The sequence below is a fragment of the Erythranthe guttata genome, chromosome 6 (assembly GCF_056151865.1).
Source record: "Erythranthe guttata isolate IM_541 chromosome 6, IM_541, whole genome shotgun sequence".
Taxonomy (NCBI): Eukaryota; Viridiplantae; Streptophyta; class Magnoliopsida; order Lamiales; family Phrymaceae; genus Erythranthe; species Erythranthe guttata.
The window spans coordinates 19,059,642-19,083,647 of record NC_142538.1 but is presented as its reverse complement, the minus strand read 5'-3'; the positions used below and the strand labels follow the sequence as shown (position 1 = coordinate 19,083,647).

The 24,006-nt window shown below is 37.1% G+C and overlaps 8 protein-coding genes across 8 annotated transcripts; 5 read left to right on the top strand and 3 right to left on the bottom strand.

Moving 5' to 3' along the window:
- Positions 1 to 3,549: 3,549 nt before the first annotated feature.
- LOC105955388 (peroxidase 5) lies at positions 3,550 to 5,070 on the bottom strand. Its single transcript, XM_012979105.2, has 2 exons — positions 4,797 to 5,070; positions 3,550 to 4,575 (listed from the first exon to the last, which is right to left on the bottom strand). Exons 1-2 carry the CDS (start codon positions 5,025 to 5,027, stop codon positions 3,814 to 3,816), a joined length of 993 nt encoding a protein of 330 aa, XP_012834559.2. The 5' UTR covers positions 5,028 to 5,070; the 3' UTR covers positions 3,550 to 3,813.
- Positions 5,071 to 6,470: 1,400 nt separating this feature from the next.
- On the top strand, positions 6,471 to 7,822 carry LOC105951105 (peroxidase 5). Its single transcript, XM_012974495.2, has 2 exons — positions 6,471 to 6,811; positions 6,936 to 7,822. Exons 1-2 carry the CDS (start codon positions 6,575 to 6,577, stop codon positions 7,695 to 7,697), a joined length of 999 nt encoding a protein of 332 aa, XP_012829949.2. The 5' UTR covers positions 6,471 to 6,574; the 3' UTR covers positions 7,698 to 7,822.
- Positions 7,823 to 9,794: 1,972 nt separating this feature from the next.
- On the top strand, positions 9,795 to 11,005 carry LOC105955434 (peroxidase 5). Its single transcript, XM_088820190.1, has 2 exons — positions 9,795 to 10,084; positions 10,186 to 11,005. Exons 1-2 carry the CDS (start codon positions 9,848 to 9,850, stop codon positions 10,972 to 10,974), a joined length of 1,026 nt encoding a protein of 341 aa, XP_088676316.1. The 5' UTR covers positions 9,795 to 9,847; the 3' UTR covers positions 10,975 to 11,005.
- Positions 11,006 to 11,334: 329 nt separating this feature from the next.
- LOC105955436 (peroxidase 5) lies at positions 11,335 to 12,639 on the bottom strand. Its single transcript, XM_012979158.2, has 2 exons — positions 12,375 to 12,639; positions 11,335 to 12,289 (listed from the first exon to the last, which is right to left on the bottom strand). The coding sequence occupies exons 1-2, from the start codon at positions 12,606 to 12,608 to the stop codon at positions 11,522 to 11,524; spliced, it is 1,002 nt and encodes a 333-aa protein (XP_012834612.2). The 5' UTR covers positions 12,609 to 12,639; the 3' UTR covers positions 11,335 to 11,521.
- Positions 12,640 to 14,349: 1,710 nt separating this feature from the next.
- Positions 14,350 to 15,818, top strand: LOC105955385 (peroxidase 5). Its single transcript, XM_012979103.2, has 2 exons — positions 14,350 to 14,623; positions 14,802 to 15,818. Exons 1-2 carry the CDS (start codon positions 14,393 to 14,395, stop codon positions 15,561 to 15,563), a joined length of 993 nt encoding a protein of 330 aa, XP_012834557.2. The 5' UTR covers positions 14,350 to 14,392; the 3' UTR covers positions 15,564 to 15,818.
- Positions 15,819 to 16,120: 302 nt separating this feature from the next.
- LOC105955389 (peroxidase 5) lies at positions 16,121 to 17,417 on the bottom strand. The gene is made up of 2 exons (XM_012979106.2): positions 17,102 to 17,417; positions 16,121 to 17,028 (listed from the first exon to the last, which is right to left on the bottom strand). Exons 1-2 carry the CDS (start codon positions 17,333 to 17,335, stop codon positions 16,261 to 16,263), a joined length of 1,002 nt encoding a protein of 333 aa, XP_012834560.2. The 5' UTR covers positions 17,336 to 17,417; the 3' UTR covers positions 16,121 to 16,260.
- A 1,390-nt stretch (positions 17,418 to 18,807) lies between these two features.
- LOC105955390 (basic leucine zipper/W2 domain protein) lies at positions 18,808 to 19,262 on the top strand. Its single transcript, XM_012979107.2, has 2 exons — positions 18,808 to 18,912; positions 19,039 to 19,262. The coding sequence occupies exons 1-2, from the start codon at positions 18,849 to 18,851 to the stop codon at positions 19,149 to 19,151; spliced, it is 177 nt and encodes a 58-aa protein (XP_012834561.2). The 5' UTR covers positions 18,808 to 18,848; the 3' UTR covers positions 19,152 to 19,262.
- Positions 19,263 to 20,408: 1,146 nt separating this feature from the next.
- LOC105955437 (uncharacterized) lies at positions 20,409 to 23,929 on the top strand. Its single transcript, XM_012979159.2, has 8 exons — positions 20,409 to 20,647; positions 21,017 to 21,040; positions 21,382 to 21,487; positions 21,600 to 21,668; positions 22,286 to 22,779; positions 22,929 to 23,190; positions 23,289 to 23,497; positions 23,651 to 23,929. Exons 1-8 carry the CDS (start codon positions 20,643 to 20,645, stop codon positions 23,715 to 23,717), a joined length of 1,236 nt encoding a protein of 411 aa, XP_012834613.2. The 5' UTR covers positions 20,409 to 20,642; the 3' UTR covers positions 23,718 to 23,929.
- Positions 23,930 to 24,006: the final 77 nt, after the last annotated feature.

Below are 24,006 nucleotides of genomic sequence, written 5' to 3'. Positions count from 1 at the left end.
GTAGTCAAGTGTATCTACAAAACAAAACTCAATTCGGATGGCTTGATTCAAAATCACAAAGCGAGACTTGTCGCCAAAGGATACTCACCGTTACCAGGTATCAACTATACTGAAACCATTGGTCCCGTTGCACGTTTAGACACAATAAGAACACTTATTGCACTAGCTGCACAAAAGAGATAGAGAATCTATAAACTGGACGTCAAGTCAGCCTTTCTCAACGGCTATCTTGAAGAAGAAATCTACGTGGACCAACCACAAGGATTAGTTGAGAAAGAAAAAGAAGACAAAGTTTTAATTCTCAAGAAAGCCTTATACGGCTTAAAGCAAGCCCCACGAGCTTGGTACAGTCGGATCAATACTTATTTCACGAGTCGAGGATTTAGGACATTTGAGATGAGTGATCTCGGATCACTTCATTATTTCCTCGACATCGAAATAACCCAAAAAAATAAGGTGTTTTCATTGCCCAGAGAAAGTACACCGAGATTTTACTAAAGAAGTTCATGATGCACGATTGCAATCCAGTTGCTACACCTTAGTAACTAATGAAAAACTAAGAAAGGAAGATGGATCACCAAAGACGGACGATTCACTCTACATGAGTATAATAAGAAGCCTGCTATATCTAATAGCTACAAGACCACCAGACATTATGTACGCTACAAGTTTACTATCCAGGTTCATGCAAAGTCTGAGTCAAGTACATTATGGAACAACAAAGAGGATCCTTAGGTACTTGCAAGGAACGAAGGACTATGGAATTTGGTACAAGCCCGTAACATGCTCGAGTTCAATAGGCTACACCGATAGTGACTGGGTTGACATGAAGAGTACCTTAGATTACACATTCTCTCTTGGTTCCGGAATATTCTCATGGGCATCAAAGAAAAAAGAAAGTGTAGCGTAATCAATCAGTGGCAGCTGCAACAGCTTGCAAGCCAAGCTATATGGTTACGACGAATATTAGCAGATATGAGTGATGAACAAATTAAGTCAACGACAATCTATTGCGATAACAAGTCTGCAATAGCAATGGCGAAGAATCCGGTTCAACACAGCCGAACTAAGCACATAGCCATCAAATATCATTTCTTAAGAGAAACAGAAGCAAACAAAGAAATTCAAGTGAACTACTGCCCGACAGACGAACAATATGCATATATATTTTCATGAAGGCACTTCCGCACCTGAAGTTTGAAGAACTACGTATGATGCTCGGTATCTCCAAAATGAGCATTAAGGAGGAGTGTTGAAACTAATGCTCAATTTTGGAATAATAAAAAAATATTATTCTTGTAAAATAATATGTAGAATAATCTATAGGATTCATGACTAGCTAGATACTTCTAACCATAGAAGAATATTCAAGAAAAGTTAGGATTGTAAGGAGAATTCTAGAAAAGCGCTACTCTAGCAATTCTCTAGATTTATCCATGAATAAATACTATAAGGCATTGTAAACAAGTATGAACTCAAATAAAAAAACTAATAAATCATTTTCCTTCAACTAAGTCCTATTGTCCATTTTTTCCAAATATATAAATCAAACTATTTCCAAATTACTATCCACCACCTCTCACAAACTAACAGTAGCAAGTATCCCAGAACATGCATCACCAGTCACCACTAAATAATATAGGGCAAATTACCAAAACCCCCTGAGGTAAGTCTGAATAACGGAAATACCCCCCACGTTCTCGTAATTACGAAAACCCCCCTGAGGTATACAGACATCTTACAAATCGCTCTAACGGTGTTAAACTCGATAGAATCTTTTTGATTCTCCCGAATATTCCTTTGATAATACTAATTTTGCCCCTTTAACTTTTACCCCTTTCGCCGGACGCTTCGATATTCCTATCCCGCGCATTACCAACAAATGCTCGGAAATCAACGGCCCGGAAATCCGGCCAACCCCAATCACTTCACAACTTCAGGAAGAAACCCAACCCGGAATTGGAGGATCCGAATCAACCAAACCCAGCTTGTTTCACAGGCCTCCACAGTCCTCCTGCAACATCCCGAAATTGGAGGATCCGTTTCTTCGCGGCTGCGCGGCCGCCTGATTCGCGCACGGCGCGCAGTGGCGGTACGCACCTGACGCCTTCAGCGCCATATCCTTGATCTAAATTGAACATTTTGCCCCAAACACCAAATTTCAGAGGCGAAAATATCCCCAAAATCCGACGAAACCAGAAGATGAATATGTCAAAAAATGTACGAACCAACGATGAACAAAACCTGAGAAGTGAGGGTTCTAACGGCCTGCTTAGTAGGTACGCCGCCGTCGGAGTTGCTGATCTTTTCAACAGAGTGGTGGTGGTGGTGGTGGTGATTATGATCGATGGACGGCGATTCATCACCCCCACCTTTGCCTTTTTAACCTCCTTTATTTTTATTTTATTTTTTACATATTTAACAGAAGGATATAATAGACATTTCACGTTTTCGGTTAAATAAAATCGGTCAACCGTTAGTCAAGGAGGGTTTTCGTAATTACGAGAACGTGGGGGTATTTTCGTTATTTAGGCTTACCTCAGGGGGTTTTGGTAATTTGCCCAATAATATAATTAGTCAACTTGAATTTATTGCCTTCAGTACGCCTCTAATTATATTGAACTGCTAAAAAACTTTATGTATCATAATTAATATTAACAAAACACCCTAAATTTATACTAGCTACAACTTTAATAATTTAAACCCCTAAATATTCTACCCTCTCTGATTGATCATATACCCATAAATAAAATTTGTATTGTGCTTTGACCAACTCCTAGGAAACAAATGACAACTGCCATGTATAGGGGTGGAAATCGGAACGAAATTTCCGATTTACAACTTTATTAATTTAGCTGCTCATGTATCAATTCCCCATTTACGTTTTAGATGGTTGACTCATGAATGGGTCGTTAGAGTAGTGGAGTTGTTTGTAGTGCCCACAAGAAATCAGCCTGAAAGAATCAATGACCTTGAATTCGTAGTAAATAATTAAAACAGAGTGAGAACACATAATTTAATAACCATAAGTAAATACTTTAGTGTAGCTAGCTAGGATTTGAAGTTCTCCGGAGTCGAGCCGAATGCATTAAAAAAACTTATATATAAACTAATAATACTTTTATATATATTTTTTATTTTAATTTATATAAAATAATAGAAATTTGAGAAATATTGGGGGCATGCTACGAAATATACTTACATAAACAGTATTACAATAATACCAAAAAAAGAAGAAGGAATTATAACGATCTTCCCTATTATGAAGGTATCTTATAACATACTCTAAAAGATATGAATAAATAACTCAAAATTATTTTTCTTCTTCTCTCCAAATTAATACTGTCAGTTAGGGGTGGTAAACAAGCCGAGCCGACTTGTGAGCTCGATGAGCCGGCAAGAAAAAAGCTCGAACTCGACAATTTGCACTCTAATTCACTCTAATTCAATATTGTACTTTTGGACGACAGTGATTCTTGCTTCTTGGTGTTCACAGTGTTGTGTAGGTAAACATACGAAAATGGAGGAATAATAGCTGAAATATACAAGTTAGAAAGCAAAACCAGCATTTGAACTCTCATCTCATGTATTACAAATATTATGTTACAAAACATATTCCACTTTGATGGAAAGAACAAAGGAACAAAGAACATAAGTTGATGAATCAAATTTTAACAACACCGTACCATGAAAATGTAAGGAGAAGGGTAATCAAAGTTAATTTGAAAAAAATGAATACAACGTCACGCAAGGATTGAATCTTATAATGATAAAAATATATTTAGAAATTAAGCATGCAGGCATGATTAGCAATCAGTTGACGAGGCGGCAGTTTTCTCGGATCTCGCCCTGGGTGCCGGTGAGCACGTCAATCTTGCCCATTTTGACCATTGCAGCGGCGAACTTCTTAGCCCATGCAGGACTGTTCTGAGCATTTTTCAGTACAATTTTGGAGGTCAAAGTGCTTGTCATAAGTACCTGATCCGACGTAAGAAGTCCCTTTTTCTGCTTCAACAGCTCGTAGTACAAATTGTCCAAACGTTTCGGAGTTATGACATCCTGATTCACCGTAGGGTTCACACTTGGTGGACCGGTGGCATTGGCAACTGGCGCCGGGCAGATATTTCTCAAGAAAACGGCGTAGTTAGGGTCGAGAGTGGGGTCCACGGTCGGGTATAGACGTCCGTTGAAGGAGGTGCAGTGAGCAATTCCAATGGAGTGAGCCCCTGAGAGTGTCACCATTTCGTCGAGTGTGAGACCCTTTCTTGCAAAATTGTCCCTGAGTTGAGTGGCGTTGAAGAAAGGTGGGGGAAGATTGAGAAGTGGGTCCAATGTGTTGGACTCGTTTCCATCACGACGTCCAGCGGGGACTTCGTAGAATATGTCACCAACTCTCCATGAGCTGTCTCTTGCGGCAAATGCGAGAATGTCGGCACAAGAAACGATTCCAGGGCATCGAATCTCCAATTCAGCTTTTGCTGCGTCGATTATTTCGAAACCTCTTAAGCTTCCCCGGTTTGGTATACTTTGTTTTTCCGAGTTTGCTCCGTCCAACAACACAGAAGCATCACATCCCTGTAAAACAAAAGCAATTATTTATTAGTAGATATAGTCTTAAGACTCAATTAGCTAGGTCATCAACATGAATAAATATATATAGCTAGTGCGGGTGTGTATATATATATATATATATATATATATATATATATATATATATATATATATATATATATATATATATATATATACGATTACGAAGATGCATGATGAATAATAAATATGTACAGCGCTCATACCCTGACGAAGCAGTCGTGGAAATGAAGCCTGATAAGGCCGGCGGCAAGTCCAGGGTTGCGGAAGACGAATTTGTTGACGTATTTTTGGACAATGGCTTCTGCGGGTGGGCATGATTTTCTGTAGAAGCCAACTTTGAGGCCGGTGGTTGAATTAGCCGCAGAAGAAACCGAAACAAGGAAAACCAAGCAAGACAAGAACAACGCAATGGCTGCCAATTTGGTGGAAGCCATAATTGTTGTATTAATGTTAAGTGCAAAGTTAAATTGGATGTGGATGCCATGGATGGATAGTTTAGGGGATTATTTATAGCGATCTGCTACTGAATAACTGTTAAATGTTTGTTTAATTCCAATGGAATTGTTAAATCCAGGACGTGTGTACATGTCACGAACTTGTAATTTAATAATAAACTCATAAAATATTGATGATGAATTATTCATTGATAGAGGATCTCCATTTTCTCTAGCAAGAATATGATAATTAATATATATTATATGTAATGTAACATTCTCTTCAATTCGTACGGTAGGTAGGTAGACATGATCGATCATAACGGGTCGTCATACGACCAGGAATCTTCTATTGGCCGTTAACGTGTTGCTGGTTTATATTTTAATCCTGTTGAACCCTCAAATAATCAACAAAATTAATGTGGACCAAGTTCACATTAATTATTTTTACAAATTGGAACCCGAAAATTTGTTACTAAACGGATTCACTAATATTTTTTAATTATGGGATCGGATTTCGCTCCAATCATTTTTTTTTTTTTTTTTTTTTCCCATACTTCAATGTAAATTATTATGTATTTTTATATTCAATATTACAATATATAAATATAAAAGGCAACACTATTTAAAATAAAATGTATAACTATATATGTGCATCTTTTTTATTTTTATTTTTTTATCAATCCCTCTAAAAACAATCGGTGGCCGAAGCACCCCATCTAAATAGTATTAACCTGCAGCTAATGTAATAATTTGCTAAATTTATAAGACAAGAAATTGTTCGATAATGTTGTTGCTCTAAGAGCTTTAGTCTGAGAAACAGGACTTTGTAGTATCATTTTCAACTTCATCATCTTTATCAGTTCTTTAATGATGCTCAAATAACGATGTTAAATCAGGACTAGTTTTGTAATAATCTCCATTTGCAGTTGAAACCAAATGTATATGTCATTCATGAAAAGAAGAATTAGTTACAACCTGGCATATATATGACTTGCTCGAAAATCTTAATTAAGTTGTCCTGTATGTTACAACATATAATTTGCCCAATAAATACATTTTTAATTGCGCGAGTTTTGACCAACTCCTAGGAAACAAATGTCAACTGCCACATATATACAGCCTTAGCTTATTATTTTATCTCTTAATTAAGTTGTATCAATACCTCACTAGACGGGCGGTTTCAGAGGCCGTTGATATATTCGAAGGTTGTTTTTAAATTAAATGAAAACAAATTGAATTCATCAAAAATAAAAAAGGATTTAAAATGTCATCGCGCTTAACATTATTATTTAATTTGGTTGAGTGAATTGTAAATAAATGATGCATATATATATAGTAAATGAATTAGGAGTTGCTAACATGTAGGCACGTCCTGGGTTGGGTTTTAACAAAAAAAATAATGTTTATGAGCCTATAAATACCCCCTAAAATATGAATCTATGGCATCCACACGCACATTACACTTTTCTCTTCTATTAACCAAGAGAGATATATATCATATTGTAGCTAGAGCTACCTAGCTAGCTAGCTACAATATATTTATAATGGCAGCCCTAACAAATTCCCATGCAGTCGTTATAATTGGGTTGCTTCTCTCTTGCTTCATGTTGTTTGTTTCAGCCGCTGATAATTCAACCGACGCCCTCACAGTTGGCTTCTACAAAAACTCTTGTCCCTTTGCAGAAATCGTTGTCCGTAAATACGTCAACAGATTCGTCAATTTCAACCCTGGTTTTGCTGCTGGCCTTATCAGGCTGCACTTCCACGATTGCTTTGTCAGGGTACGTACGTCCGTCCATATATCTCTTCGACATTATAATACATATATATAATCAAATTTAATTTTTCCTTATAAGTAGTTGTTTTGTTATTAATCTTTCTTTTTACTTAAATTTATGTACCTAGGGTTGTGATGCTTCTGTGTTGTTGGATGGAAAAAACTCGGAAAAGCAAAGTATACCAAACAAGGGAAGCCTACGTGGCTTCGAAATAATAGACGCAGCAAAAGCAGAACTAGAGCTGAAATGCCCTGGAATTGTTTCATGTGCTGACATTCTCGCATTCTCAGCCAGAGACAGCGCCTGGAAAGCTGGCAACATTTACTACGAAGTACCCGCTGGACGCCGTGATGGAAATGTATCCAACACACTCGACCCACTTCTCAATCTTCCCCCACCTTTCTTCATCGCCACTCAACTCAGGGACACTTTTGCAAGAAAGGGTCTCACACTCGACGAAATGGTTACACTCTCAGGGGCTCACTCCATTGGCATTGCTCACTGCACCTCCTTCAACGGACGTCTATACCCGACTGTGGACCCCACTCTGGACCCCAAGTACGCGGCTAAGTTGAAAAAGATATGCCCAGCGCCTGTTGCTAATGCGACCGGTCCACCGAAAGTGAACCCCACAGTTGATCAGGATCCCATCACTCCGAATCGTTTGGATAATTTATACTACTTGGCATTGAAGCAGAAGAAGGGGCTTCTTACGTCGGATCAGGTTCTTATGACAAGCCCATTGACTTCAAATATTGTGCTCGACAATATTCAGTTTGGTGGTGTGTGGGCTAACAAGTTTGCTGCTGCCATGGTCAAAATGGGAAAGATTGATGTGCTCACCGGTGACCAGGGCGAGGTCAGGGAAAACTGCCGCCGCATCAACTGATTATTATTCTTATTATTCATGCATGCATGCATGCATATCGTATTGCAATTTTCTTGATTTTATTACGTTGTTCATCTGATTCATTCGATCGAGTTTCTTTAATTTGTGTTTAAATTTCCATCAAAGTGGAAGCGTATTTGTAATATTGTATTAATGGATGAGAGAAATATATCCAAAGTTGATTGTAAAAAATATAGATTCATCCATCCAAACATATATGACCAATATAATCAATATATTTTCTATATTATTATGAATATTTCAAGTTTATAATTTTAAATATTGTATTAAAAAAAAAAGCCGAAAAGGTTGGTTTATAAGCCTCCGATCCTACAACACAGTAAAAAAAGAAAACGAAAAAGAAAAAAGTTTCTGTCATCCAAAACTAAGACTTGTTACAGTACAAATGAAAGAACCAGCTATTAATTTATTTATTTTTAAATATTCCTAAAACAAGTCAAGAATGTAGCGTACCAGGGAGGCCACTTGGTATTTAAAAATGTAAGCAATTGAAGCTTATAATAATCAATTTATTATATTGTTGAGTCAAGTCAACCTTTTCAGTCTTTTATTTGTAATTTGTAAACCTAATAATTATATATATATATATTATAAGACATATATAGTGGAGATATATACTGAAAGAGGATCGGACATGATGCTCTTGTTTTGATATAAATATAAAATATAATTAGTAGTTGTGCTGTACACGTTACTTAATTATCATTAATTAATTTCCATCGTCGGAAAACAATGTATATATGTATATATGTATAAACTAATCCATCCTATCCATGGCGGCATCCACACGACGACTACACATACATTGCACGAGAGATCATATCATATATCATATCATATATATCGAACTTACTTACGGCCAATATTATTTTGTACATGTGATCCCAATTGATGATGATCTATTAATTGGTTAACAATAACTTTATGATCATGCATGATTAGCAAGGCGATCGAAATGATGATCATTATCGGTATTCATCGGCCATAACCATGCGAAGGTGATGGTTTCCTCGTCAAGGGTCCATCGACATGGCCACTCCTCCCAACTCTTTACATCCTTCATCTTCTCTATCAACTCTTTTGGCAGCGACACATGTCCCTTTAATTTATCGCACCCTTTTTCTTCTTCATCTGCTGACAATGCCATTAAATTTTGATGATCTTAATTCTGCTCTAAAAATATTAATATATATATATATATATATATATATATATATATATATATATATATATATATATATATATATATATATATATATATATATATATATATATATATATATATATACTGTCGATCTTGTGTTTGTCTTTCTATTTGGTTCTCCTATATATATTTATACAAGTCTAATGTCAGATTACGAAATCCAGCTTTTCAACAATATTTTGCCTAGAGATAGTGTGAATTTGTGAAAATTCAACAACCAAGGCATGTTATGATATTTTTCTTTTATCCCATAAAGTAAGTAATCAATGCATATTTAATTTCCTTTTCAGAATTTCTTTTGAATCGCTAAGATTTGAAATACGATGCACAAGATTTTATGTCAACAAAATCAAATTACGTTGAATTTTTTTACTTTTTAACAACATATATATATATATATATATATATATATATATATATATATATATATATATATATATAATATGTATATATATATATGGTAATTATTACTAAATCTCTCTTGAAGAAATATTATCCCCAAAAAAATTCGTGTTCCGCCCCTGATAATATATACCATTTCTCTCGGCTGGACTTTAATTTGTCATGCCTGCCTACTCAAGGAAGCTAAGACAAGTTCAGTTAGTATTATATTATTTAATTAGGTTGGGAAAATATAATGGAGCAGTACTGTATAAAATGCATAGTGTGTATAATGAACTCATTAAATGTAGTGTATTAACTTGTAATTAAACTGCCAGTTGCTAACATGTGCACACGTCCTGGGTTTAATGAATATAATCCACAACAACAAAGATGAAAGATATACAACCCTATCTATATAAACTATATATCTATCAATAGCATCCACTTAACACTCTCTCTCTCTCTAGCTCTCTTCTCTCTCTCTAAATATATATATGCTTTAATTTTCAAGAGACAGATATACATAGCTATAGCTACAATAATGGCAGCTAGACGACTGCATTCACTAATTAATGGGCGGTTGCTTCTGATCTCTTGCTTCATTTTGTTTGTTTCAGCGGCTGATAATTCAACCCCCACCCTTGTAGTTGGCTTCTACAAAAACTCTTGTCCCATTGCGGAAATCATTGTCCGAAAATACGTCGAAAAATTCGTCACTTTAAACCCTGGTTTTGCTGCTGGCCTTATCAGGATGCACTTCCACGATTGCTTCGTCAGGGTATATATATATATTATATATAGCTCGTTTAATTTAGATATATAATCTTCTTTTTGGTTTGATTCCCATATCGATCTCAATGTGGTTTAATTACATTACAGGGTTGTGATGCTTCTGTATTGTTGGATGGAAGCAACTCTGAAAAGCAAAGTATACCAAACAAGGGAAGCCTAAGAGGTTTCGAAATAATAGACGCAGCAAAAGCAGAACTAGAGCTGAAATGCCCTGGAATCGTGTCATGTGCAGACATTCTCGCATTCTCAGCCAGAGACAGCGCCTCGAGAGTTGGCAACATTTACTACGAAGTTCCGGCTGGACGCCGTGACGGAAATGTGTCCAACACACTTGACCCACTCCTCAATCTTCCCCCACCTTTCTTCAACGCCACTTCTCTCAAAGACAATTTTGCCAGAAAGGGTCTCTCGCTTGACGAAATGGTGACGCTTTCAGGGGCACACTCCATCGGAATTGCCCACTGCACTTCCTTCTTAGGCCGTCTATACCCGACGGTGGACCCCACTCTAGACCCCAAGTACGCTGCTAAGTTGAAAAAGATATGCCCTGCGCCTGTTGCTAATGCGACAGGTCCACCGAAAGTAAACCCCACAGTAGATCAGGATATGATCACTCCGAATCGTTTGGACAATTTATACTACTTGGGATTGAAACAGAAAAAGGGGCTTTTTACGTCGGATCAGGATCTTATGACAAGCCCTTTGACTTCAAATATTGTGCTCAACAATATTCAGTTTGGTCTTGTTTGGGCAGACAAGTTTGGTGCTGCCATGGTCAAGATGGGCAACATTGATGTTCTCACCGGCAACCAAGGCGAGGTCAGGCTAAATTGCCGTCTTGTCAATAATGTTGGGGTTAATACCATGAGGAAATAATATCTACAATTACAAATTAATTCCGATTGGAAATTTGTGTGCAATTTTAATTCTCAGAATGACTCTTCATATATATATATATATATATTTCCCCAATTAAGATCAGCTCATGTAATTTGATCATGAATTATGGAATTGTTATTGTTAATAAATAAAAGATTGTTCATATTCTTCTTCTCTTTAACTTTCCAACACATGCAATTCTTCTTAAATTCTAATTACAGACTGACATCAGACCATGTTTAATTTGTTTAGTTCAAACAACTGGGACACCCGGAAGATACTTCACATTTGAGACAATTAATGAAAAAATAGAATCAAATAAAACTAAAGGTTGAAACAAGCTATACAACGTAACGAAACGAAACACTATTTGAATAAATCAAACTTATTACAAACCCTAAAGTTTAGATCACTCTACAATATTACATCATGCATGCAATCTTTATTTTATTATTCACACTTGAAAAAAAATGCACACAGGCAGTCAGGCAAAACAATTAAAAGAACACACAAACCCAATATTGAAAGTGAAAACAAGAATTAATCAGTTAACCAAACGGCAGTTTTTCCTGATCTCTCCCTGTTTCCCGGTGAGCACATCAATAGAACCCATGTGCACCATCGCAGCAGCAAACTTCTTAGCCCAAACCGACCCGTACTTAACATTGTTCAACACCAGATTCCTCGTCAGCGAACTGTCGAAAAGTGTCTGGTCGGAGGTTAGAAGCCCCTTGTGGTTCTTCAAATTAACATAGTACTTGTTGTCCAGCACCGTCGGCGTCTGAAAATCATTGTTCACCGCAGGATCACCGTTCGCCGGAACTGGACACTTAGTTTTCAGGAAAGCAGCATAACCAGAGTCCAAAGAAGGGTCTTTATCGAAGGTGGCGTTGAACCCAGAGAGCCTGGTGGAAAAGGCGGAGCAGTGAGAAACACCGATGGAGTGTGCGCCGGAAAGTGTGACCATCTCGTCGAGCGAGAGCCCCTTTCTCTTGAAGTTTTCCTTTAGTTGGGCGGCGGAGAAGAACGGTGGTGGTAGGTTTGCGAGCACTTCGGAACTGAGAGAAACACGGCCGTCTCTTCGCCCAGAGGGGACTTCGTAGCCGATGTATCCGGCTTTGAGTGAGCTGTCTCGAGCGGCAAATGCTAGAATGTCCGCACACGAAACGGTGCCGGGGCAGACAGCTTCGATATCGGCTTTGGCTTGGTCGATTACCTCAAAGCCACGTAGGCTTGGGAAATTTGCCACGTTTTCTTTCTCCGCCGCTGGCTTTCCAGCCACGGTGTCCAACAGCAGCGAACCGTCACAGCCCTGGATAAATATTTATATAATAAATTATCATCAAATTAATGTTGCGTACGTGTATATAAGAAATACTAGTTTATTGCATACATACCCTGACGAAGCAGTCGTGGAAATGCAGCCTGATTATGCCGGCGGCTAAACCGGGATTGAGTGACACGGCTTTGTTGACGGCTTTGCGGACAATGATTTCGGCGTGTGGGCATTTATATGCGTAAAATCCGACCTTGAGTTTCTGAGGTGATTTAGATTTAGCCACGGCGCTGCTAAAAATCTGGAGGCTCAACAGCAACACAAGTGCTACTGCAAACTTGGAGTACTTCATCATTGTTTTTTCCTTAATAATGATAGCTTGAAATGTTTTAATTAATTAGCTAGTAAGATTAGCTGTTGTGGATGATTAATGTAGTGAAGAAGATCTGAAGTGAAGTTATATAAATAGGTGAAAATGTTTGAAATAGTAATAGTTGGTATGCATTATTTAATTCAATTATACCATATAACACAAAACCGTGTGTAGCTACAGTCAGCTGTTTGGATTAGTATTAATTATTAATTAAAAATAAGTCATTAGGGTCTGAAAGTTTCTTGATGATGATGAGCAGTTTTTGTCTGACTTTATCACAGTATTTCTATCAGCGAATTAACTTTTACACGTTACCCGAATTGTTTTCCAATTCCTGCATGTACCTTTCAATTGGATTATGTATATACACAAGTTGTGGCTTAATTTGTTTGACCACATTGGAGAATTATATTTTAATATATATTTTTTTAAAATTCTTTTGTGATCGATGAAACTTTCGCTTAAATTATTTGACAAGTTCCGTGCAAGTATCATCGTATTGGACATGATCAAATACTAGCTAATAATGTCTAGTTCATAGATAGTTCAAACGAGAAAGTCAAAAGGCTTGTAGCTCGTAGTTTCATGAATTGGACATATAGATCTATTATATATATTCGTATTGGTTTATCATCTGGAACCATAGAACTAATAATTCAAACCCTACTATCTAATTACTATCATTATTGTTAATTGGAATGAGCCAGACGGCCCCAACGCTGGGAAATGAGGGGTTACAAATTCCTCATCTCATCTCGAGATTTATAACCTAACTTTAATATTTTTAGTTCGGAAAGAACAACGAAGTCACCCCGGCCCCTTGGTTAGGCATCAATATTAGACCAAATAGTGATTTTTAAGGATTGGTCGATCCCACCCATATCCTACACATTCAATCAATGTTATCACTATTGAGGTCTCACCGTATAGCCGTTGGTACGCCGCGATCTTCACAAATTAAATAATTCAATTTTCGGAGACAGCGGAGCAGTTGTTATAGCATTCGTACGTACATGTCGCTACTTATGCGACAAGGAACTTCACTACCCTATGACAGTTAGGGTTAGAGTTACTATATTGGGCTTTTGATATCCTACACCTTGTGAAACACAATCGTGCACCATAAATTTACATACAAAACCACACAGAACACCCACATACATATATATGTGTGTGTGTGCAAGGGGGTGTGTACTGTACTGTACGAATGGGAGAGTACAATATTAGTGGATGGTGGGATTAATTATACACGAAGTTCCAAAATATTATTAGTCAATCCTCTCGCTAGAAATTGGTTCCGGTTCCGGTTCCGATTTGTTAAAATTGTGAACTTGGTCCACATTAATTTCAATTTGTTGATTAATAATCTTTGACGGTTCAACGGGATTAAGTATTAATTAACCAGCAAAACTTACGTTAACCACAAGAATATTCCAGACCATACCAACCAGCTGAACCTTGATCATGTCTCTACCTACCGGCCGCACGAAGAGAATATCAAATAGTGAGATATATCTATGCCAGCTAGATAGGGGAAATAGAGCACTGTATAAATTAAGTATATAAATGAAATTCATCAATACTTTGACGAGTGCATAAAATTACAAGTTCGTGACATGTACACACGTCCTGGATTTAACAATTCCATTGGAATTAAACAAACATTTAACAGTTATTCAGTAGCAGACTATAAATAATCCCCTAAACTATCCATCCATGGCATCCACATCAAATTTAACTTTGCACTTAACATTAATACAACAATTATGGCTTCCACCAAATTGGCAGCCATTGCGTTGTTCTTGTCTTGCTTGGTTTTCCTTGTTTCGGTTTCTTCTGCCGCTAACTCAACCACCGGCCTCAAAGTTGGCTTCTACAGAAAATCATGCCCACCCGCAGAAGCCATTGTCCAAAAATATGTCAACAAATTCGTCTTCCGCAACCCTGGACTTGCCGCCGGCCTTATCAGGCTTCATTTCCACGACTGCTTCGTCAGGGTATGAGCGCTGTACATATTTATTATTCATCATGCATCTTCGTAATCGTATATATATATATATATATACACCCGCACTAGCTATATATATTTATTCATGTTGATGACCTAGCTAATTGAGTATTAACACTATATCTACTGATAATTAATTGCTTTTGTTCTACATACTCATATTACAGGGATGTGATGCTTCTGTGTTGTTGGACGGAGCAAACTCGGAAAAGCAAAGTATACCAAACCGGGGAAGCTTAAGAGGTTTTGAGATAATCGACGCAGCAAAAGCTGAATTGGAGATTCGATGCCCTGGAATCGTTTCTTGTGCCGACATTCTCGCATTTGCCGCAAGAGACAGCTCATGGAGAGTTGGTGACATATTCTACGAAGTCCCCGCTGGACGTCGTGATGGAAACGAGTCCAACACATTGGACCCACTTCTCAATCTTCCCCCACCTTTCTTCAACGCCACTCAACTCAGGGACAATTTTGCAAGAAAGGGTCTCACACTCGATGAAATGGTGACACTCTCAGGGGCCCACTCCATTGGAATTGCTCACTGCACCTCCTTCAACGGACGTCTATACCCGACCGTGGACCCCACTCTCGACCCTAACTATGCCGTTTTCTTGAGAAATATCTGCCCGGCGCCAGTTGCCAATGCCACCGGTCCACCAAGTGTGAACCCTACGGTGAATCAGGATGTCATAACTCCGAAACGTTTGGACAATTTGTACTACGAGCTGTTGAAGCAGAAAAAGGGACTTCTTACGTCGGATCAGGTACTTATGACAAGCACTTTGACCTCCAAAATTGTACTGAAAAATGCTCAGAACAGTCCTGCATGGGCTAAGAAGTTCGCCGCTGCAATGGTCAAAATGGGCAAGATTGACGTGCTCACCGGCACCCAGGGCGAGATCCGAGAAAACTGCCGCCTCGTCAACTGATGATTGCTAATCATGCCTGCATGCTTAATTTCTAAATATATTTTTATCATTATAAGATTCAATCCTTGCGTGACGTTGTATTCATTTTTTTCAAATTAACTTCGATTACCCTTCTCCTTACATTTTCATGGTACGGTGTTGTTAAAATTTGATTCATGAATTTATGTTCTTTGTTCCTTTGTTCTTTCCATCAAAGTGGAATATGTTTTAATTTATTAATCTTTGATACCGAATGCAATAAACCCCTAAATATATTCTACCCTCTCTGCCTGATCATATACCCATAAATAAAATTTGTATTGTGGTTTGACCAATTCCTAGGAAACAAATGTCAACTGCCATGTACAACTTTATTAATTTAATTAGCTGCTCCACACACGTATCAATTCCCCACTGGACCGTTTCAGAGGGTTGACATGGCTAATTCCCCACAAATTAGTGTATAAAATAAAATGACTATTTCTCATAGTTGAGACAAGCTATACAAAGTAACATTTGACTATATAAATCAAACATATTACAAAGAACAAACCCTAATTAAATTTAGACCATACAAATTACATCAAAACATGCAATCTTCTTATTGTTCTTTTTATTATTCACACTTAAAAATGCACGCAGTCAGACAAAACAATTAAAAGAATACAAACACAAACCAATATTAAGAAAAAAATTCCCAAATCTTTAATTCGATCGGTTAATTAACCAAACGGCAGTTTTTCCTGATCTCGCCCTGTTTCCCGGTGAGCACATCAATGGAACCCATATGCACCATCGCAGCAGCAAACTTTTTAGCCCAAACAGACCCGTACTTAACATTGTTCAACACCAGATTCTTCGTCAGGGAACTGTCGAAAAGTGTCTGGTCGGAGGTTAGAAGCCCCTTGTGATTCTTCAAGTTAACATAGTACTTGTTGTCCAGCACCGTCGGCGTCTGAAAATCATTGCTCACCGCAGGATCGCCTTTCGCCGGAACTGGACACTTAGTTTTCAGGAAAGCAGCATAACCAGAGTCCAAAGAAGGGTCTTTATCGAAGGTGGCGTTGAACCCAGAGAGCCTGGTGGAAAAGGCGGAGCAGTGAGAAACACCGATGGAGTGTGCGCCGGAAAGTGTGACCATCTCGTCGAGCGAGAGCCCCTTTCTCTTGAAGTTTTCCTTTAGTTGGGCGGCGGAGAAGAACGGTGGTGGTAGGTTTGCGAGCACTTCTGAACTGAGAGAAACACGGCCGTCTCTTCGCCCAGAGGGGACTTCGTAGCCGATGTATCCGGCTTTGAGTGAGCTGTCTCGAGCGGCAAATGCTAGAATGTCCGCACACGAAACGGTGCCGGGGCAGACAGCTTCGATATCGGCTTTGGCTTGGTCGATTACCTCAAAGCCACGTAGGCTTGGGAAATTTGCCACGTTTTCTTTCTCGGCCGCTGGCTTTCCAGCCACGGTGTCCAACAGCAGCGAACCGTCACAGCCCTGGATAAATATTTTTGTAATATATTATCTTCGAATTAATGCTGCATACGTGTTAATAATATTGCATACATACCCTGACGAAGCAGTCGTGGAAATGCAGTCTGATTATGCCGGCGGCTAAACCGGGATTGAGTGACACGGCTTTGTTGACGGCTTTGCGGACAATGATTTCGGCGTGTGGGCATTTATATGCGTAAAACCCGACCTTGAGTTTCTGGGGTGATTTCGATTTAGCCACGGCGCTGCTAAAAATCTGAAGGCTCAACAGCAGCACAAGTGCTACTGCAAACTTGGAGTACTTCATCATTGTTTTTTCCTTAATAATGATAGCTTGAAATGTTTTAATTAATTAGGTAGTAAGATTAGCTGTTGTGGATGATTAATGTAGTGAAGAAGATTTGGAGTGCACTTATTTAAATAGGTGAAAATGTTTGAAGCAGTATGCATTAGTTAATTAAATTATCATAGTAACACAAAACCGTGTTTAGCTACGGTCAGGTGTCTGGATTAGCTAGTATTAATTAAAACTAAAAATATGTTAAGGGGTTTGAAGGTTTCTTGATGACGATGATGATCTGACTTTTAGCACAAATAATATTTCTATGAATGAAAAAACATTGACAGGGTACCCTTGATGATCTCATTCAATTGGATACATGCTTAATATAAATGTATTTGCAGGCTGTGGCTTAATTTGCTTGACAGCATATTCGCAAATTATATTTTATTTTCTGGAAACATTCAAACAGGTTCCGTGCAAGTATCATCGTTGATAGAGTACTGTAGCCTTAATAAAATACGTTATACTTGTTTCTCAAATTAAACTGATCACAATGCAAGAATTGGAAGTATATTAAGCAAAGTGCCACTTGTGGTGCACTTATTATATTATCACAATCATCTGTTATATTTAATTATGCATATAACGTCAAATAAATAATACAATTACATATATTACATTACACATCTATACAAACAAAAAATTGAGTAAATATATAAAATTTCTTTGAGTTAAAGAAAATTTGCATCAAACTCTTTTTGTTTAATTATTTTATTGTGTGAAACTGAAACCCCTCTGTTTTTTTGATACAATTAATGGCGTAAAAAAATATATTTGAAAGAAAAGCATAAGGAGGTTGGTGCAAATGTTTATTGAGACCATAAAATTGTGGGAATTATATATAATATCGTCTCTTCACGACTATGTTCCATGTACAAAAATGTGGTCAAGTCAAGATTATTATTTCTAATGTTTTCTTGCCAATACAGAAATGAATAATTCTATAAAAAATGTTTTAAAAAAGATGGAACAAAGTAAATATATATCGCCATAACATGAGTTAATTAAGAGGTTCCACAAATGAGCAAGGCTAGTTAAATATTATATAATTGGCCCCTGTTAATTTTATGTGAGCCTGTATTTTTCATTTTATGAGTGTAAACAATTGACATTATTGCAATCAAATAATGCTTAAAGTTGTTCAAAAAAATATTAATTATATTGGAACATAACTTAATGTTTGTTTGTATTATGGTTGGGGAAGCAAACAAACAAAAAAACATGTTTAGTTTGATGTTATTTTCTCAATTTTTTGAACAACAATTTAAGAAGTTTTACAACTTTTAATTCGACAAGTGCATCAAACGAATTAATTTATGGATGTCCAATCTAATTAAATAAATAAAAAAGATTAATTTCATTTGAGATTCGTTTTTCCAAAATAATAGGAAATAAAAGGTATTAGATGAGTAGTGGTGTGTGAAGTGTAAAAAGAGAGAGAGAGAGAGAAAAAAAGTGAGGTGAGGGAAGAAATATAATAATGGGGAGAGAGAAGAATCCAGGACTGAAGATTCTGTGGATATGGACCTTCGGAACTGCAGCCGGTACATATATTATCACCATTCCGATCGATCGATCGATCTCCTATTTTATTTTATTTTATTATAATTTTGTGCTCTAATTACATCTCTTCTTCTTCTTCTTCTTGGAATTAACTCATCATCCATCAGTTCTTGTGGCAAACGTTGCGAGGACTAGAATGAGAGACATGAATCATCTCATCAACGCTGATCAAGACCAAACCCCCGACGCCATTTCCGACAACAATGCCTCCGAGGACTAGATGGTTTTTTTTTTTTATTTGTCTTTTGTTTGAGATTTTACATTTTACGTTTGTGGCCGGGCACCAGGTGTTCGATGAATTGCCCGAGTGGCCAAAACTTTTAATAATGCCCTCTTCTTCTGGCGCAGTGGTGAGACACCCAAATAAAATTGGTTTTAGACTTTATGCTTCAAAGTTCAAATTAATCAGCTGAATTAATGGTTCCACAATCCACATGCCTTTGAGTCTTTGATCAGCAAGTATATATGTTTCGCTACTTCTTTCTTTTTATGTATGTGCTTAATTCAACAAACACCTCAAATCTTTTGAAGGTGATTCATACCAAGGAAGGTAAAATGAACGAATATACGAATAACGACAGTATTGTATTCATACGTGACATATGCTTGTTATGCAGCAAGACTCGATAAATGAATAAACAGAATCATTATTTCAAACTATAAGAGCCGAGAAAAGTACACTCGAACAATGTGATGTCAATTTTGAAAACACGCAATCATAAAACACCACCAAATTCCTTAGCGCAAGACTACACCGACACCTCCTCTCTTCTTCATGAACCCATTACTCATACAATTTTCAAAAAAATCTCTTCATCTTCTCCAAAAACCTCAACTCCTACCAAAGGAGGACATCATGACGTCATAAGACATCAATATTGAAGATTCTACAGAAAAGTAAGAAAACAAACAATTAATTAATGTATTTTTATAGCTAGATGATCAATCTTTCGGCGAAAACTTGCGGGAAGGTTGGGCGACAACGATATGACGACGGTTGTGGCAGCAAAAGTTCTTCCTTCATCTCTCTTTTTATTCTCTGAAATCAGAATATGATGTGATGAGGGGATATTAGTAATTCAAGTCTTCATCTTAGTAAGTTAGTGCATTTTGAGATTCCAAATAGCGCGGCCTTTTATTAATGCTAATGATAAAAACAAGAATAAGGAGAGAGAATCTTGGTGGATTTAAAAGAGAATCTATTCATATTCAAATAATTTCGAGGTGAATTATATTACAAATGGAAGGGAGTCATCTAATGATGAATTTTCTAGTTTTAATAATAAAATGTTGATAAATTCTGGGCCAAATCAAATAATGCCTGGATACTGATGGGCTAGGCCCAACATAATTATCTAACGAATTTATTTTTTAATTGTTTGTTTAAATTTGAATTAATTGTAAATCAAACTATATTCAAAGTGGATCCCACATGCCCAAAATTCACAAAGCCTTATAAGCCGAGAGCTACAACTACGTTTCAGCACTCGTTCCTTAAGCTTCGTTTCTTCTACTTTTTACTAACTGTATTATTAATTATTATCTCGTTTCGGTTGTTTTTTATTTTTATATTTCCTTTTTCAGATATTATAATATCTTTCCTTTTTCGATTTGCATCTTCTCTCCTCTCTCCTCTCTCCTCTCTCTCTCTCTCTGTAAATACTTGCGTCGCCGGAGTCCGCCCTCTCTTTGATTACCCTAACATCGGTTTATGAGGTAAATGGTTCCACTGTCAAATCCATATTTGCTTTTATTTTTTTTCCTTTTAATTTCTTCCGCTTCTATAATCAGATCTGCCCTTTTCATTTTTCTTTACATGTGTAATCGTTCATTGCATTATTTTACTGCATAATTTGATCTTGGTTTTTTTTGTTTCTTTCTTAGATTGGTGTAGCTAAAGGGGATCCTTTCCCTATTTATTTAGCATTTCTCAACATTTTTTCACCGTTTAGGGTATTAATCTGTTAGTGGGATCTGAAAGGAGATATTTTTTAATCTTTTATTTCAACGTAGTCGTAATCTTGTCTCAAATTGTCAGATTTTGTGAGTTCTTACCATTTTGTGTTTGTTTTTCTTTTCATGCAGCTCGAAGGAGAAACCCACTCTCGGGTGAGTCTCTTGACAACGTTTTAATCAAGTATTTAATCATAGTTGTTGGCAAATTTTGCTTGGTATTTTTTTAGTAATTGTTTTATTAGCTGTGGTTGTTTTCACTTAGAGCTCTTTTACTCGATATGTTACAAGATTGAGATAAAAGATGTAAACTTTTTGATTTTTCAAAGCAAATTGGGCTAGTTAAGTTAAATGTTCAGTTTTCTTTTAGTTCTTGATGATTCTTGGAGTCGCCAATCTTGTCCTTAAGCTGATACTTAGTAGGTTTGATTGCGTATCATACCTCTTCAGCTACTTCTGTTTTGATGTTTGGTATTGTCTCTATAATGTCGATACAGAGGCACGCGGATTAAGACCCGCAAACGGAATATAGCTGCGCCCCTGGACCCTGCAGCATTTTCGGATGCAGTGGTCCAGATTTATTTGGATAATGCTGGTGATCTGGTATTTCTATAACTTTCCTGTTTTTTTTTTTTTTTTTAATTTAGAGATTAATTATGCCCTGATCGCCTTTGGTAATGCAAAGTGTTAATCGATGCAACTGTGTGTCATGCAGGAACTTATAGCAAAGGCCATTGAATCTTCAGACCTTAATTTTTCAAGATATGGTGACACCTTTTTTGAGGTAAGTTCTCAGGATGATGTCTGCTGCATGTATGATTTTGATATGTTTGAAAGTAGAAGCGTAGAATTGATTGTTGTACTTAAATAACTGGTTTATCTTTCTTCTCATGTAAACATTCTTGAAGCACATGTTTTGGCCCCAAAGGCTTAGAAATACTCGTTAATTTTATTGTGGTTGAGTTATAAATAGTTGGACGTGGGATATAATTGTAAAATTCTCAAGGATGAGGCATGTTCCTTCCCCTTTCTAGAACAGAAACAACTGTCTTTGGCTCGAAGTCTGTCGGTCTTAAAATTCTTAGTGGAATGATTTTCTAACCGTGAGGCATCAGATTATGTTCTGGTAACTAAGCTGAACTTTGTGGATTAAGAAAAAAATCATCTAAAACACCAAATTCTCACCTATGCTCTTTCCCTGCTTCTTAATTATGTGTCAATTAAGTACCGACCGAACTTCTTTAATCTCACGGCTACTATGCATTTTCTATTTTAAAGTCTTACAATATGTTCTTCTAAATTAATTGCCATTGTATTAAAAAAGAATTCTGTACCACTTGTTTTGGTGTGCTGAACTTGCGATGGTTTTGTGGGTTGAAATTATTTATTTAATGAATATAGGTGGTCTTCAGAGGGACCCGTACACAACCTGGCACAATCAAACTTGACGAGGGGGAGCGCCATCCTTACTCAATATTTGAGTGCGAGCCTACACGTGAAGTCATTTTGCCATCTGTGATATACATACAGAAGCTTTTGAGGAGAAGGCCTTTCCTCATAAAGAATCTTGAAAATGTTATGCAAAAGTTCTTGCAGTCTTTGGAACTTTTCGAAGAGGATGAAAGGAAGAAGCTTGCTATTTTCACTGCACTTGCCTTTTCCCAGAAGTTGTCTGGTCTCCCACCCGAGACTGTTCTTCACCCACTACTCAAAGATAACCTTGTTGCCAAAGGGCTAGTTCTCTCATTTATCACAGATTTCTTTAAGGAATATCTGGTTGATAATAGCCTTGATGACCTCATTTCTATTCTCAAACGAGGTAAAATGGAGGACAATCTTCTTGACTTCTTCCCAACTACAAAGCGGACACCTGAAGCTTTATCGGAGCATTTCACGTAAGCAACTGTACCTTTTCTCAGAGTTCACATAAAAAGGAGGAAGGGGTTTGCTTTCTATCATGCTTCATCTCTTTTTGATGGTGTTTGTTCTGAGATTGGTGATCGTTAAGATGAATTTAATGATGTTTGAATTTATCTTGTCACAGCAAGGAAGGGCTTCTACAGTTGGTCGAGTACAACGAAAAGAAGACATTCGAGGTGAAGCTTAAGGAAATGAAATCTTCACTAACTACTCAGATAGCAGAAGAAGCTGATGTAACTGAAGTCATAGAAACTGTGAAACAACATGTCAAAGATGCTAAATTTCCAGATATCGAGGTTGTTCGCATTCTTTGGGATGTCTTGATGGATGCTGTCCAATGGTCCGGCAAAAATCAGCAGCAGAATGCTAATTCCGCTCTGCGTCAGGTAATTCTACTTTTTATTTTTTGAATTAAAAATTGCTAGATATTTGAAGCGAATATGAATGATTAGAAATACTGATATATATATTTATATTTTGGCAGGTGAAAACATGGGCTAAGTTGCTGAATGCGTTCTGCACGTCGGGAAAACTGGAGCTTGAACTTGTGTACAAAGTTCAGGTGCAGTGCTATGAAGATGCTAAGTTGATGAAATTGTTCCCTGAAATAATAAAGTCACTGTACGACCAAGATGTTCTTGCTGAAGACACTATCCTTCACTGGTTTGGTAAAGGAACAAACCTCAAGGGGAGGTATTATGCTAGCTTTTCTTCTTTTTTAGAAGTACTGTATATATGAATATGCATATGTGCAAAGACTCTTCTGCCCCTTGTTTTTTGATGTATTGTTTGACTTGTTCACATAAGACTTATTACAGTTGTTCTTTTGTTGGTGGTTTGTTACAGGCAAAACTTTGTCAAGTCACTGGAGCCATTTGTAAAATGGCTGGAAGAGGCGGAGGAAGAAGAATAAGTTGTTGTTGATGATGGTTCGATGGATGGATGTGTGTTATTATTAGCTTCCCGTGCTTCGGTTGCATTTACTTTTTATTTTATTTTTTTTCTTTTTCTTGGAATCATCAAGAAATATTGTTGGATATGTTTATGATGATTTGGTAATATGGGATGTTGACGACAAAATACTTAGGAATTTTTCGTAATAAGACATATTTGTGTTTGTGTGTTCATGATGCATGCATGTTAACTGCAGCAGCAGCAGCACACAACCAACACTAGCTGTTTGATTTGTTCGATTTTTAAAT